Source organism: Python bivittatus, unplaced genomic scaffold (assembly GCF_059951505.1).
Source record: "Python bivittatus isolate LINGU-HERP-01145 unplaced genomic scaffold, Pbiv_v1 ctg000050_np1212, whole genome shotgun sequence".
Classification (NCBI taxonomy): domain Eukaryota; kingdom Metazoa; phylum Chordata; class Lepidosauria; order Squamata; family Pythonidae; genus Python; species Python bivittatus.
Window position 1 is genome coordinate 1,092,320 of NW_028277033.1, and position 16,262 is coordinate 1,108,581.

A 16,262-nucleotide genomic window follows, 5' to 3' on the forward strand; every position below is an offset into this window, starting at 1 on the left:
TCAGTATAAATCAGTCCCATTTTTCATTTACAAATTTTCCTAACATACAGAAGTTTTGAGAGAGAACGTTAGTCCCAGGTTAGATGTGAAATATTAATGGAGTTGGAAATGTGTGAAACTGGAACTAGGAAGAGCACAATACTTAGGAATGGGAATAAATTGCATATTTTTTGATTCAGTGCTGTTGCCTGTGCCGTAGGCGACCCCTGTTCTTTTTTTAGGCATTCTGCAAATTTTCTCCTACTGAAATCTGTATTGATTATCTTTACATCCCTATCTTAGAACTCAGCAGCGGTCATGCATTACACTTGTAGCAGATTGAAACGTTCCAGCAAGTTGTCCCTTACCAATGCAAACTGCTTGTTGAGTTTCATTTGCTCAGCCAACACAGTGACATTGTGAAAAAGATGTGGCTGCATGTGACTCCACATGTGAGGAAACCACCAGAACTCCTTCCTGTTCTTTAAAAGCATATCATCTCCTTCGTCTTCCTCATCTGTACCTGGAGGCCCATAGAAAAAGGACTGAGCAAGGGTTGCTGGGTCATTTTTGAGCAAGGATACTGAAGACCGACAAGACAAAACACCCTTTACACTACTGCAACAACAGATTTTAAGAAAAAACAGTAGCCATTTGTTTCGCCTCCTAGTTTCACCTTCACTGAGACTGGAAGCTTCTTCCCCGGTCATTTTCAATGAGAGAAAACCTTCCACTTGTGTCATAGCGGCTTAAGCATCTGGCCATTTGTCCAAAACCATTAGGCTCAAAAACCAGGCTTCCCAAGTCACCTCCAAACATTATTAGTTAAGAAATCTATAAAAAGAAGCAAGAAGCTAACTGATATTTTAAATGTCCCTTTATCTCGGGTAAATATTCTAACTGCCCCAGCTATTTCTTTCTTTCTTTGTTCTTCAAAGGGCCACTCTTATTTTTCATTATGCTGTAATATGGCTTTCTTTTGGATTAGCATGTTGCTTGGATCTAGCCAACTGTGACTTATTCAGCAAAGTATGTTTAAGCAAACTATGGTTAAATAGGTATGTGAACACAACATTAATTTGCTCCTAAGAAATAAAACCCCACATAGAACGAAGAGTCCTTACCAGTGTGGTAGAATTTCCCAGAGAATCCCAGATTGAAAGTGAAATTAGGGACCAAAGCCCTCAACTTGTTCTGGGTGTTTAACAGAGCCTGCAAGAAAAGAAGAGAGAAAGGCTGAGAGGAACCATTCAGCTCAGTTTCTCAACCAGCTCACATGGTGACAGGAATCCATACCCTTCTCAGGCTTGCTTTTGCACTTCTTTAGTAAACTGCATAAACTGAATGCTCAGTGAGTCGAAAAGACACAGCCCGCATTACCACCCCGCTCCCACCTCCAGGTTTTCCACAGCCAAATTCTCCTGGTTGAAATACACGAAAATCAGTATTCTGGGCCAGCTGAATCTGCCTCCTTCTGAGCCTGTTTTTTTGAGGGAATATTTCTCTGACTCCGGTCTTTAGCTGCTCTGGCATTTTCTGGACTTTGTGACATCTTTCCTGTGTACACATTCTGACCATTGATTATTCCAGTTCCTGCACTTTGAATAATCTTCAATCATTCTGGATACCATTTCTTATTAATTCCCTCCTTTTAGACGTTTGCTCTTTTGAAATCAAACATGGCTGCTTTGGACTTTTTCAACAACTGGCACCTTAAATGTATGCTGACTGTAATATCATGGTTACTGTTTCCAAAAAAAGACACACAATCTAAAAATGAAAGGAACAAAATGCCCAAGGTCACCGTTTTCTGTAGGTGGAATCTGAACATGTTTTCTCTATACCTAAGTTCAGCATCTGAACAGCTGCAGCTCTCCAACATCAAATACTAATAAATATGATCCACATTTTGAATTACTAATTGAGACTCCATACAGTTCTCCTAGGATGCGTGCTTGTGTGTGGCTGGTTGAAGGGTGGATAATTGTCTCGCTCTTTCTTTAAAACACTATCTTATATTTAGCGTTCCGCTGATCAATACATATACGGTATGTGTGTGTGAGGGAGATATACATATATACATACATACATACATACATACATATAAAAATATTGTATGTATGTAAGCAACCTCGTTTGACTAAAATCCCTTTGAAACCTGCATTCTGAGTCCTGAGATTCCCAGGAATGGGAAAGCGTCTATGAAGGTACGCCCCGAGAGAAAAAGATAATGCTAAGCAGCTTAGCAGAAATTTGAAGCCTAACTTGGGTTACTATGACAACACATGTGTCAGTTGATAAATCCAAAGCATTCCCATGTCTCAGGAAGCCGCGCTGATATGGCTGATAGCACCCTCCACCCAATTAGGTTCAATCTGGAAGATCCCCAAACTTCTGCTCTTCACAGGGTGTATCCTGATCTAATATGCTCCTCAAGATGGGATCTCAAATTCCCACAAGCTTCGTAATCAATCACCATCAATAAAAGACAGAAATAGAAGATTTCCATAAGGGATTTGCAGGTACTGTTTATCTCTCTTCTGACACTTTAGAATACTGAAAACAAATCCATACTTATTATCAATTTACTTTGACTGATATAATTTTCCTAAACAATATTTATCTGACGCTTCTAACTTCTTTGTCACTGCAGGAAAGTATATCACTTCTAGACAATGCTCCACACTTTCTTTTAAATTTTATTATTTAAATATATTTGTTTCTATAATTAAATAACTATTATATTTCTGAAAATAATAACCTGGTATCATACTTTCCTGTTTTTATTCTTTTTTAAGAACATGCATGGATTGAATGAAAGCAAAGATTCCTATGTTTTTGTAGGCCTAATTACATCTAATCTGCTCATCATCTGGCCTGGCTTAATTTTATTTACTTTTCCAAGCTTTATTTAAAAATTAGAATAGAGTAAGAATATGAGAGAGGGAAGACTCAGTCCTTGCAGACAAGTTCTTGAAGACAAGAATAATTCTGCTGAGCTCCTGGGTGCACTGGCCAACCCGCTCTGCCCCACTGCCTTTCGCCCCTCTTCAGGAATGCAAGGGAAGTGATCTCAGTCTTGAAAAATGCACCCAGAAGAAAGACAGGAAAAGAGAAGAGAAAATAAAAACCTTTCTCCCTTTCCTTTTCACTTTTTCAGACTAAAACTGACACTCAAACAAAAGATCTAGGGGGGAAATTGGGTGTCGTATGAAATCTATCAAGCAATGCACTCATTCTTCAGGAAGGGCAGCAAGGCTATATAAATGTGATGTATAAATAAATTAAATAAATAAATAAGGCAGACGGAGACCCCCTTTATTTTTTAGCTGTTATCCCGCCTTTATTATTTTTTATAAATAACTCAAGGCGGCAAGTAAACCTAGTACTCCTTCCTCTTCCTCTTTTCCCCACAACAACAACAACCCTGTGAGGTGGGTTGGGCTGAGAGGGAGGGACTGGCCCAAAGTCACCCAGGCGGCTTTCGTGCCTAGGGCGGGACTAGAACTCACCGCCTCCCGCTTTCTAGCCTGGCGCCTTCAACACTAGACCAAATTGGCTCTCTGTTTTACTTACTTTTTTACTTTTTTTTTTTTTTTTACCTTTCTTACTTACTCCCTGCCCCCAGTCAAGTCAAAGCAACAGCGAGAAATATACTCTACTCAAAACATTTTCTAAAAACAATACGTAACAATGATTGCAAGTTGTGCAATTCCGTGTCTCCTGTAATAATCTTCTGGATATTTTGGCTGAAGATCACTTTCTCCTTTAAAGTTCTCTAGGAACTTGGTCAAGATGATTTCCAAAAAATGGAAGATTTCATTTAGCACATTCCCATTCCATACTCTTTATACCAATCTCCTTTGTTTTTTCTATCAGTTCCAATCTTTCTCTCCCAATCTTTTTCAAATATTGGAAAACAAAGGAAAAATATTCATACAAGCAAATTAAGTATACATATATTCTCCCAATTTGCTGCTCAGTACACACCAGAAAAAATATATTTTTAAAAATTATTTTAAGTAGACGATGATCAGTCACCATTTGGAAGTGAGCAGCTGGATCTGTAATACTGAAACTAGATTTGGCAGTGAGCTAATATTCTTGAACTGTTTGAGAAAAACATGCCAGCTGTTTTGACATTGGGAAATGTTCCTCCACTTTACCTCTCACTTAAGAAGTCAACAAACCCGCAAGATTATCTTTTGTTTTGTTTTTTGTTTTTAAAAAAGAACTTAATCTTTCTACCTTGGCAGAGATTCTCTTTTAAATGGATAAAAGTGAGTATTATCTTCTTAGCATCAAATCCGTTCAACTAATGTCAGATTAATGCTCCACTTCACACTGCTAAACTGGTAAACAAAATGCGTTTTAGAATGATCTGATCTGAGTCTTTTTGTGATCGCTAGAGAAGCACTGCATCTTTCTTTTAGGGAGGTTAACTTATACAAATTCCACATCGTTTCACCAGTGAAGTTGTGGATTTCACCCCTGGCTGGGATCCCACTTTGGGACAACTTGGAGTAATGAGACATAGAAATGTGTGATAAAACTAAAAGAATTGCTCAACAACCATCACTTAAAAGAGGCTGAGAATTATACCTGAGATAAGCAGCATTTCTAATTTGAGCTTATGTTCTTTGGATAAACACAGGATTTTAGTTAGGGTTTTCAGAGTCTGGCAGGCTCTGCCTTTCTTACTGCATCCACCTGTTGCACCCACTCCCCACACCCCCATGTACAGGACCACAAAACTGGGCCGCTCTAGTAGCCTGGCTTTATGCATGGACTTTCCCAGTTCCTCAAGCATGCACAATGGTTTTTTGTCTTTTGTACGGTACCAAAGTGGTGGGAAAGAGGAAACCACACAAAATCACTCATCTTCTCCAAAGCACAGTGCAATGCCACAATCAAAATCATCCCCTGCTCCACTGAGCACACCATGCCACATAAGAGAAAGGGATGTCACTTTTTTACTCTTCCAACTGCCATGCTTCTTCATTAACTTCTTCTTCTGAACAGGATGATAAAGCAAAGCTGATCCTTTGCAATTTAGAAAGGGTTCAGAAGAGGGATTCAAACCAAACCAAAAACCTATAAGAAGCATGAGTGACCTGACTATCTTGTTTGTGGACTCCCGTATTGTTCTCCAGGAAAAAATATCCAGATTACTCCATTCTCATCTCTTTCACAAGAAACCCATTTTTATGGGAAGCTTCATTAAAATTGCTACCAAGCCTACAGATAGACTGCAGTCCATTTTAAAAATGGTAACAGAAACAAGCTCAGCTCTTATGTGGTGGTTACGGCAAAACAAACTGTTAAAGACCACCACAAGCAATATTTAAAAGGGCTTGAAGTTCTCACTTTACATGAGCTTCAAGATATGCTGTTATGTAAACATTTATAAAATAGATGTCACATAATCTATCAGAGGGATAATTTTTCATACAACTGTGAAACCTTTAACCTCATATCATACTGAGGCACAGGCGACTTTCTTTAAACCCAATCCTGTACACACTGACTAAGAAGAAAAACCCACTGGGCTTATCCCCCTAGCAAATTTATTATGGTTTTATCCTTACTGTATTCAGAAATTTAGAAGTCTAAACCTATGGGTTCTCTAGGGTTTGAAAATTGGATAATAAATTTCACCCACACTGCCATCTCTTACCAAATGCATGCTAAAAACAACTATTAAAAATGTTGGCTGTCAGCCTAGCTCTACTTTCCTCCTGAAGATTGGCTAGCTTAACTTATAACCTGACAGTTAAAGACTCTGAATTTAGCAAACCCACTCATGTCATAGGTACAAAAGATAAATGCAGAATGTTATGATAGCAAGCCTCATGATCTCTTCCTCAATATCAGATCATCAGGATTAGGGGTGACCGTTTTAGAAAAGACATTTGATCTTTCATTTCCCCCACAACTGATGATCTCAGAATTTAGGGGAGGAAAAACGCTATTTTACAAAGAATATAGATTTTACAAAAAAATAGCTTTGCAATTGCTTATATCTCCAGTGAAAACAGAGAGAGTCCACATCCATATATGATCTATCAGGAAAGATACCTGGGATTTTGACAATTCTTTACTTTATACTCCCGTCCACTCTGTCCCACATTACCTCTACATCAGACACCTTCATGCGTGTCCCCTCTTTGCCCACAAAGATATCATCAATGTCCACAAGGATGTAGCGGTCAAGGGTCAGACAGAGACGCTTGCCAGTCAGGTAAGCAATAGCATCAACAAAGATGAGCTTGTGCAGCCAGAAATTGAGATTATTACCAAAAAGAACCCTCTGGATACCATCATGGAGACCAAGATCCTGCACCACTGTGGCATGCAGAGCTCTGTGGGTAGTCAGGTGAGGGATTGATTCAGACGATTTGGTGCTGGCCATCAACACAGGTTCATAGGTTGTGTGATTTGACTGGAACACTGTCCAGTCATCCCCAGGCAGAGGGCCCTGTTCCACTTCATTAGCCTGGGTAACATATAGAAGTGGGGCACTGGGATTGATGTGATAATCTCGCAATCCCAAATTGGAATGTAGGAAGAGAGGAAATCCTTTGAGCTGAGCACTAAGTAAACTGTTCTCATTTGCCTTGAAGAAACCAATCATTCCTACTCCATATTCCACACAGTATTTGTCCAAAAGATCCCTGTTCCAGGTATCCAAGTTCACATATTTAAGGACATTCTCATAGATAATAAGAGCATAGCGACCATGGTCCTTGTCCATTAGAGTGGGCATGTCTCCCTTTCCAGGAGCAATCTCTGTCCTGTATTTAAACCGACTAGATTCTAAGATAGCCACAATCTCTTGACCCAATTGGGAATAAATGCTTTCCACAAAAACTAGCACCACAGGGTCTGTACGGGAGTTATCAACCGATTTTGTAAGCCTCCAGCTTGCCTGGGGCTGGATGAGGATCCTGTGTTGGTTACTGCAATCACTGAATGGAGGAGGGGGTGGTTCCTTGATTTTGGGACTGTTAGTGACATAGTAAGCCAGGAAGCACATGGAGACCAGGCTGAAGGCAATAAGCAGCAGAATCAGTCTGTGGAGCTCCAGCTGTCGCACATGCCTCACCACTTTCCACAGCTGAATCATGATGAGGTGGGTGGCTTAACCCTGCCGCAAATGTGGCACCTATCCAGCTGCCTTCGATGTCTCCAGCGCCACCACTGGAAGAGCCAGTGGCAGCTCACAGAAAAGAAATGTAGGCTGCAGAGAGGAACCAGGCTTAAGTGAGCAGCTACAAGACTAGATTCCCAGTGATCTGCCATTTATCTCAAGTGACCATGGCCTTCAATTCCCATTGCTCCCTTGAGCACTTCTTTCCTCTACTGCTTCTTTGTTGGCTGAGAAGAGTCCTAGGAAGCAAGGAGGTTGCATGCAGTTATGAATTCCTTGGTTTCAGAAGAAAACTGCAGCCATCAGTTGTAAGGAAAGTATAGGCTCTCCAGAAGATGAAGAAGTGCCACCAACTGATGAGCTTGCCAATCACATGGTTGTCATTCTGGAATGGCCACCTGCAATGAAAAAAGGCAGATAAATTTAGGAGTTCTTGAAAGATCAGTAGTAGTACAGTGAAATACCTATTAAAATATCTACAGTGACCTATTAAAATCACGCATTGCTTCTGATATTATCAACAGAGACAAGTGGGACTTTAAAAAAAAATGCTGCAGCATTCCAGCCTGTCACCCCTTATTTCAGGAAACTCTATTAAATTTCTCCCCTGCCAATGATTTCTGACCCTTCTAGCATATGTACCTTGTGCCCACTGGTATGTCCAGTTCTTACTGGACTTCTTTGTGTTTCATTTTCCCTCTCAAGGTTTCTTCCTATGTGTGTGTGTTTCTATTTCTGCAGCCATGACATTACCTCCCTCTTGTTTTTCAGTAATCCTCTTTGGTTTCATTGATGTCACAATTCAGCCCGGAGCTGGCTACTAGTATATGTGCTGTGAATTGGGAAGAGCTTGTCTGAAGTCTTGCCTTTGGCATGCAAGTAAGGTATATTCAGAGCAATTCAATTTCTAGCTTCTGGTCTGAAAACACCTTTTAGAAGGTCCTTTAATGAGCAAGGAAATGTGCTATCAAGATTAAATTAATTCTTTTTCCAGAATAGTTGCCACTGTTAACTCAAACAAAAGGAAATAAGGAACTCTAGAATATCATCACTCACAATTTCTCAATATAAAGAAATCTTGATTTTCCAGACTGTGGTGTCATTTGTGTGATAACACAATGTGCATCAATTTATTCATTTCTGGAATGACATAATTACACAAATGATACAATTCGTGGTCTTTGTGACACCACAATGATGTATCTTAAACTTACTGGACTCTGAAAAATAACAGAATCTTTTTTCCAGTATGTCTGTTAAACTGAGATTTTGCTGTATTTCTTTCTCTTAAGTTTTTAAATTCTGAAATCATATAATTAACCCATCTAGGTTTAGATAAATAAGTATCTTTAAAATACTTGTCTAAAATCTTTAAATCGTAAATACTCAAATTATTTAAGAAGTATAAGTTACCGGAAAATACTAGACAGAGAAGAAAGTGCAACAATAGAAACAGTAAAAAAAAAAAAAAAAGGCACTATTTTTCAAAATATTCAAAACCAGCAGTGCCACACTTTATGTCTCAGTTCGCAAAGATGCCAAAGTACACAAAATTAAGAAAATCGGATCATAGAAAAAGATGTTACGTACCCTCAAAGTAGCAAATCAAGTGAAGTTGATATTTGAGAAGCAGAGACCAAGCCTTATCAAGAGAAATACCCCATTTTACAATCCACTCAGCTATCTCCATTCTAATACGGCTAATTGCAGCACGAAAATTTTTAACAGACTTCTACGGAATTTAGAGGAAAATCTGCTTCCAGGGAATCAAGCTGTGTGGGGGAAAATTGTTAATTTTCATTCCTTCAAGATACCACAACTCTCTTAAATATGTATTTACAGAACAAGTATGAGTATAGTTTTATGGGCTAGTAAATTCTGTAGTCTTACTGGTAAAACTGATTTTAGTTTTTATTAGAAGAAAAGAGAACTAATCCGATTGCCATTTAACCTTGCTTGTTATAAAGCCTGCTTAGCTAAGAAACTTTCTTTCTGTAGCAAGTAACAGCTTAAGAATTTCCCTTTCCCAAAATTAAAATCTAACCGGCATACAATCTTCTATTTATAAAACTAACAGCTATTTCTAGTTAATTTTATTTGAAATATTTTGTTGCTTTTCTATTTCAAAGCATTCCAAGTGCCCTCACAAAACAATTAGAATAAACTGCACATGAAGTAAATCTGTACAAGGACAATCAGATTGCTAGATACTCAAGTCTATCATAGAAAACAGATGAAACAAATTGCCTAATAACAATCACCACCTCATTGTTTCCTTCAGCTCTTGAGTTCAGCCTTACAAAGGAGATTTTTTTCCTACAGATCAAAAGGCATCAGAACTCCAGGGTCAGCCCCACACGCATCAGACTGCCCACCTGCTGTACAGTGGTCAGCGGGACGTGTGGAGCTCTAGGACGGGTTGGGCCAAACCAAGGACCAGCGCCAAATGACTGCATCAACTTGTGCCCGAGGACAACTCTTCAGTAGGACTGTTTTGTTCCAAGAACGCAAGCACAAGCATGCACATGTGTACACACACACACACACACACACACACACACAGCCTACCTCAGACTGCCAGCTCTTTGACAGGCTGACTGCTCAAGGCCTTGCCAGCTGGCCCAGTATTTCTACAGAAGTGTCAGGATGGCATCAGCAATCTGAAGCCGAATGAAATGACACCACAGAGTAAGATGCCTAGCAGTAATCTCTGTATCCAGATGACTAGACTCAAGTAAATTTCCACTGCAGCGGCTCCTAAGCAGAGAACAGCTTTGTGCATAAAACAGAAAGAATTTAACAGTTTCATTGTACTATATATGACACAATACTTAATGTGTTCTAAGGGGAAAACTGGCATCTTGGGGGAAGGGGGCATCCCAGAATCAACATGAGTTTTATTTGAAATGACTAATGTGAGAGAAAGCCCATATGCTTCTGGCTGTGTCCCCGAGGAGCCCTAGGCAGCCCTAAGAAGTCCAGGTCTTCATATAACCTGCCTGCTTGCTATTTCAAGGACAGGACTGGCTAATTCTATATGAACTACAGTACTCTGAGCTCCTTTAGGACTGGGAGGTTCAGCAAACCTATGAGGATTCAGTGGAGTTCTCTCCCCAGCAAATGATCCAATGCATGCAAAAATTTGCATATGTTAACCAGCTTGGTACTGAAAGGCAATTAAGTCAAACTTCACACCACGTCTGAGCTATCTTTTTATACCTCTAACACCTTTTTATCAACACCGCATTGAATATTGACCATCCCATCTAATAGTCTAGGACCAGATCAATTATCTCCAAGACTGTTGAAGAAAGTTGTGGATATTATCTCAAGAGACCCATTCTGTGATCTTTGAGAAAGTATGGAAGATGGGCTTAAGTGCCAGAGGTTTGGTAAAGACAAATGCTCCTATCTTTAAAGTTAAAAGGAAAAGAGGGCCAGAATAAATGCAGATTGGCCAGCCTCACATCAATATCAGGCAAAATTGCAAGAGATTATTAAGGAATTATTCTTTGAACATTTACAAAGGAATGCATTCCTTGGCAAAAGCCTGCATGTATTTTTCTTTTCTTTTTTTTAATAATTTCTATTGAAGAAATTTTTAACAAAGTAAAAACCATAAAAGAAAATAAAGATAATAAAGAAAAATAGTAAACAGTGAAAAAGGAAAATAGAAAAGAAAAAGAAAAAAAAAAGAAAATAAGAAAGATTACAAAGAAATGGCTTCCAAAGTTTTTGACAGTGATTATAAATACATTTATATTTTGCCCCCTCTCTCTAAAGTTACATCATAATTTCCTTCTTTCCATAAGCTACCCTTTCTAATCTTCAAACCCATAAATAATAAGCTCATCGTTTTTTCAGCAAAAAGTCTATAAGAGGTTTCCAATTACTGATAAATTGTTGATCTTTAAACAAGTTAACTTTGCCATCTCTGCTAGTTCTGTCATCTTCGCCAACCATTCTTCTGTTGTGGGTATTTCAGAGTCTTTCCATTTTTGCGCATATAATAGTCTCGCAGCAGTAATCATAGATAAAAATAATTTTCCATGGCTCTTTTCTCTGTATGTATTTTTCAAGAACAAGTAATGTCAAAGCAACTTGATCTCCTTTTTTGATAGAATGACCAGTTTAGTTTACCATGGGATGTTGGTAGATATAATGTACCTTGACTTCAGTAAGACAGCCATTAGAATATACACAAGACTCTAATAGAGAAGACGGCAAAACGTGGACTGGATTTTGCTACTATTAGCTGGATACAGAGCTGGCTAAACCTAATGAGCATACAGTATATCAGTGGTTCCATGTTAATCTAGAAGGAGTATTCAGTGGCATATAACAGGATTCTGGACCTTGTGCTGTTCAAGATATTTATAATTGACTTAGATAAGGGATTAGAAAATATGATTAATCTTAAATGACAGTAACAAAATTCAGGAGGATCTTAACAAGTTGGAACAATGGGCAAAAATCAGCAAAATGAATTTCAATAGGGACAAATGCAAAGACCTTCGTTTGGGTAGGAAAAAATCAAAAGCACAGGCTGGGAATTAGGAGGCACTGCCTTGTGTGGTTCTCTTCTTTCTATTGGGGCTGGGCCCAGTTGGGGGGGGGAAGGTCACTCTCTAGGCCCCTCTTTTGAGAGGTGCCACAGGGTTTTGTGCTCTCTCCCTGCCCTCTGTTGCAGTGCTTGTCCTCTGGAATGAGGTTCCCCCTGAGTGGCTCCCATCCTGACAGCATTCCAGAGGGCTTTAAAGTCCTGGGTGTTCTCCCGGGCCTTGGGGCATGGTTATATATTCCTTGTATTGATGGCCAGATTCACCAGCTTGTTTTCTGTCTTGTTCATATTGTGAGCTGGCCAAAGTCTTTCTGCAGTTGGGTGGTGCCTAAATAAAAGAAATATAGTGTAAAGTTCAAGATAAGACATTGCTCCGCTCTATTCTTGATCAAGAAGGGATTGATAATAATGTCCCCCAACTCCAGATCACACTGCCACTGGTCCAAGATGAAAACCAGATCTACCTTGGGACCATTGCTGTGAGCCACACCTTCAATAATCTGGATGAGATCCCTGGTTGCCATGAACTCTGAGCTGTCTCCAATCCTGAAGCTAAGGAAGGCAGCTTGAATTCCCCCAATATCCTATGTCCGGGGAACTCTGCTGCCAATCCAGACACAGCACTGAGCAGCTCAGTCAGGGAAGCCATTGCATGCCTAATACAGTAACAACAATCTCAGCTAATCCTCGGAGCCCAACCTTATCAACATGGCCTCATACCCAATTATCTATGCAGCAGCCCCTCTGAAAGTCACCAGCATCTCTTGGGTAACAACAGCTGCCCAGGAGTCGTGGCTGTTGCCACAATCAAAACCCTGAGTGGACCCATTTCTGCGAGGAAAACACTCTTCTCTGCACCCAACCAAATTTGAGTTATACACAAATATGCAACAGAAACCCCACATCATAAACATGCACCAGAAAATCTTCTTCCAAGTAAGGAAATTATTGTAATAAACATACATAAATGTAAGAGCATCTTTCAATAAGCATCCTTTCTAAGCCCAGTGTTGTGCTGCTTTTAGGCTCCTGTATTCTATAGTGTTTATTGCTCACACTCATAACCAAGGTCAGTAATTTCAATTTTACAGATGGAGAATTGCAGATTTAAAGTCAAATGTCTTCAATATCATCTCAGTCACTACTGCATTCTGTGCAGTTTATAATAAACAATATAAACTGTACAGCATTTATTTATTATTATTCAAAACCCATATTGTTGAATCCAGGCTTTATATCTCTATAAAAATATGTCTACCCTTTGAAAGACATCCATGGAAAGATACAACCAGCTCACCTTGAAGAACATGTCTTTTATGATGCTCAGGAAAGTAGGTTTTGGGGAGCATTTAGCTCATTCTTCCTCTTTCTCCTCAGTTTAACATTGCCAAGCATTTGTGCAAGTTGTCTGAAGTTGGCTACCAATGACACTACAAGTGACCCTTGCAGGTCAACACCTGTGGTTTCTTCCCTTCGGTACAATGCAGTGTTAGATGAACATAACCAGAGTAGCAGATCATGCAAAAGGCAGCAGGATCCCCATATTTATTCAGATCATTTTTCTCTCCGCCACACAAGAACAGCTGCTAGAAAAACCTGCAGCTGCCTGGCCCATTCTGGAGGAATACAGCTCTGGCCTTGAGAAGGAGGTAAAACTGTTGCTCAGCCCTGGGAAAGTAGAAAGTGCAAGAAAGAGACTCAGAACAGCCCTGCCTTGACCTTGTTGTCCTTAAAAAGGGGCAGTGAAAGTTTGGGACAGGCTCTCAGAATTCTGTTAATATGCCCTACCACAATAAAGTAGCATTCCTGGAATCCCTGCAATGTCTGTTTCTTAACCTGGCCTACCTCAAAGGACTGCCGAAACCACATATTACATTTATCTACAAAAATACCTAAAAGGGAATGCCTATGACTGCTCTCAAAGACAGAAGACACATGTTGTATGAACCAGTCCAGAGCTAGGCAATGAAAATACTTCAATGGCGCTGATTGAACAACTCTCAACATCAGCTAAGAGCTTCAGTTGTACCTTAGTAGATGGCATGGATGCCAACAGAGCAGAACACAATGAAATAACCTGAAAAAGCCTTCGGGGCTCAGTAGGAAAACATTAAAGTGGCAGTCAAAATGCCTTCCATTTTCTAGCTATTTTTCATATATGACATTCCTTCAGACTCTTAAGATTCAGCTCTGAATAACCTCTGTAAGGTTGCTTGGAGGCATTGAAACAACATAGCACATTTCCAGTGAAAGCTGGAAGAAAAATGAAAGCTACATTAAAGTTTAAACCAGTGATACTTGGGCAAGCTCACAAAATGGCTAGCACACAACTTCAACTTTTTTTTTTTTTTCCTTTCTGGTGGACACAGTTGAAAGCATCTAGTTGCAGCCACCCACCATTTTATTTTGTAAGACTACTTCTGAGGTTTACATGGAGGATTGTTTGAAATACGGATTATTCCTGAGACTGGCACTTAGCTTCTCAGTGTGGCCTGGTAGCTTCTCATTTTTTTAATTTAAAAAAGATTTTTTAAAAATCAAAAACGCAGATAACCCAGCCACAGGAAGCGTTGGCAAGCACGTGGTGCCCATAAGTATCATATCGGCTTGGGTGAACTGCAGCCTTCATTAACTGTGTTAATCAAATGACCTGCAGGGTTTCCTTCTCGACTTTTGACAGGGTATGTTTTTATGAAATTGCACAAGCGTATTTCACAGCACATTATTAACCATAATGAACACAGTTATCATAGATCCCTAGCATGCCAGCCAGCTTTGTATTCATTTTGTGGAGCTCAGCTAAGAATAAAAAGTCAGTCTTATTATGAAATGTCATTCTGATCACTGAAGCCAGGAAAAGATTGGTTCCCTTTTCTTTGTGAAAAGATAGGGCCATGGCAATCTTTTGCCTTGCCTCCAAGATGAGGAACCCTTTAGTAGAAGAACCTGATTTCAAGTTGCAGAATGTAATTTTAACGTTAGTATGAAATTAAAAAATAGATAAGGACAATTTGAAGTGTTCTGTGTAAGAAACAGTGCAAGCCGTGCCAATCCTCCTTAGCACTCTCCACCAATGCTGCAAAGAAAAAAATAGTAAGAGATAGGTCTCTACTGATTTTTCTTTCTTGCTCAGCAGGCTGGATCCAAGAGGTTCAGCCTGCTTTAGATATTTCAGCCAGATATCCCTGACCCATCACCGATCCAGGCATATCCTTTAATGCCAGGACAAAGCATTATACTGATCCAACAGTTAATGGGATACCTTTTCCCCATTAATCAGTTTTTTGGGGGAAGAAAAGAAATAGGCAAGTATATGCATAGCACGCAGTATGCACTTAGGGCTGATCCTAAGAGCCATTTAAACATCTAGATGATGCCATTTTATTTTTCTAGAGTATGATGGATTTGAATAGAAATTTGGATCGGAACAGACATTTGGAAAGTTATTTTGATGCAAGACTAAAAAATGATCCCTTCATGACAGAGTACCTATTTCACTTGTCCACTTTACAGAGGTCAAGAGAAGTAAAAAGCCATTTTCCCCTTTAAAACTAAAATTGACATCTGACAAATGCATTTAAGCTGTCAATGCCTGCAGAATGAATGCAGCAGAGGTGATTCACAGCAAGGAACTCTTTAGAAATCTCTTGACTTAAGGAGTGCCTAGAAAGGGGGAACTCCTTGTTTGTTTCATAACCTAAGGTACAGATCCTAGTGTTGTTGTTTCCCTATTCAAGTTTGCAGCCCATGAACCCACTTGGGATTTTGCTACAGAGGAAGCCAACCAATTGTAGCAAATCAGATGAACCCAATGAAGGCCAACCAGATTATCTAGGACATTTTATTCACTTTGATGCTAGGATTTTCTTGATCAGTGATAATTTACTTTTCAGAAGCTGTGTTTGCTTGACCACCAGGTACAAGGAGGGTTAATTTTGTGCAAAGATCTGACTGGGGGAAAAAACCCTAAAACTAAACTGTAGCATAATGATTTGCAGAACTTGATGGCACATACATGGCTGAAACTCCACAATAATTATGCTGTATATGTTGAGATGCTGTTTTGACAGGTTCCTTATGTAGCAAATTCCACCAATAAATCTTAAGCCTTCAGAATGTTTTCTAAAAGAGGTATAAATTATTTCTTAAAAGGTCTGATGACTTGCCAAGCAAACTTCACAGCTGGAAAGATACGGCATTAAAGTTTTAATGGAGTAATATTATGCTGCCACCAAAATGGAGCTAACTGCACACATTTTAAGATGTGTGGACTTCAACTCCCAGAATTCCACCGGCCAGCAAGCTGGCTGGTGAATTCTAGGAGTTGAAGTCCACGCATCTTAATACTGCCAAGGTTGAGAAACACTGCTCTAAGCACAATCTCTACAACTTGGTCCCAGCACCTCTGCTCTCCCTGATGAGATGTGGGTGCATCCTGGGTTTAGCCAGGGGTTTTAAAAGAGGGAGAAGACTGAGACCTAGGCATGATGCCACCAGACTACACTAGCAGATGCTGTTAATCTCAACAGATACACCAGAATCCTTCAGTTTGAAAAAGTGCTGCTATATCCA

General features: G+C 39.6%; 1 protein-coding gene across 2 annotated transcripts in view; it reads right to left on the reverse strand.

Annotated features, from left to right (window-relative positions):
- Nucleotides 1-16,262, reverse strand: part of NDST2 (N-deacetylase and N-sulfotransferase 2) — a 68,335-nt gene that overhangs the window by 19,510 nt on the left and 32,563 nt on the right. Inside the window, exons 1-4 of one of the 2 annotated variants that reach the window (XM_025166883.2) lie at nucleotides 8,186-8,275; nucleotides 6,113-7,527; nucleotides 1,104-1,191; nucleotides 348-502 (exon numbers count right to left, since the gene is read on the reverse strand). In XM_025166883.2, the coding sequence (XP_025022651.2) occupies nucleotides 348-502; nucleotides 1,104-1,191; nucleotides 6,113-7,105 (1,236 nt within the window). In that variant the 5' untranslated portion in view covers nucleotides 7,106-7,527; nucleotides 8,186-8,275. Of the gene's footprint in view, nucleotides 1-347; nucleotides 503-1,103; nucleotides 1,192-6,112; nucleotides 7,528-8,185; nucleotides 8,276-16,262 lie in introns of those variants that run through there. The other variant, XM_088128528.1, reaches the window with a different exon arrangement.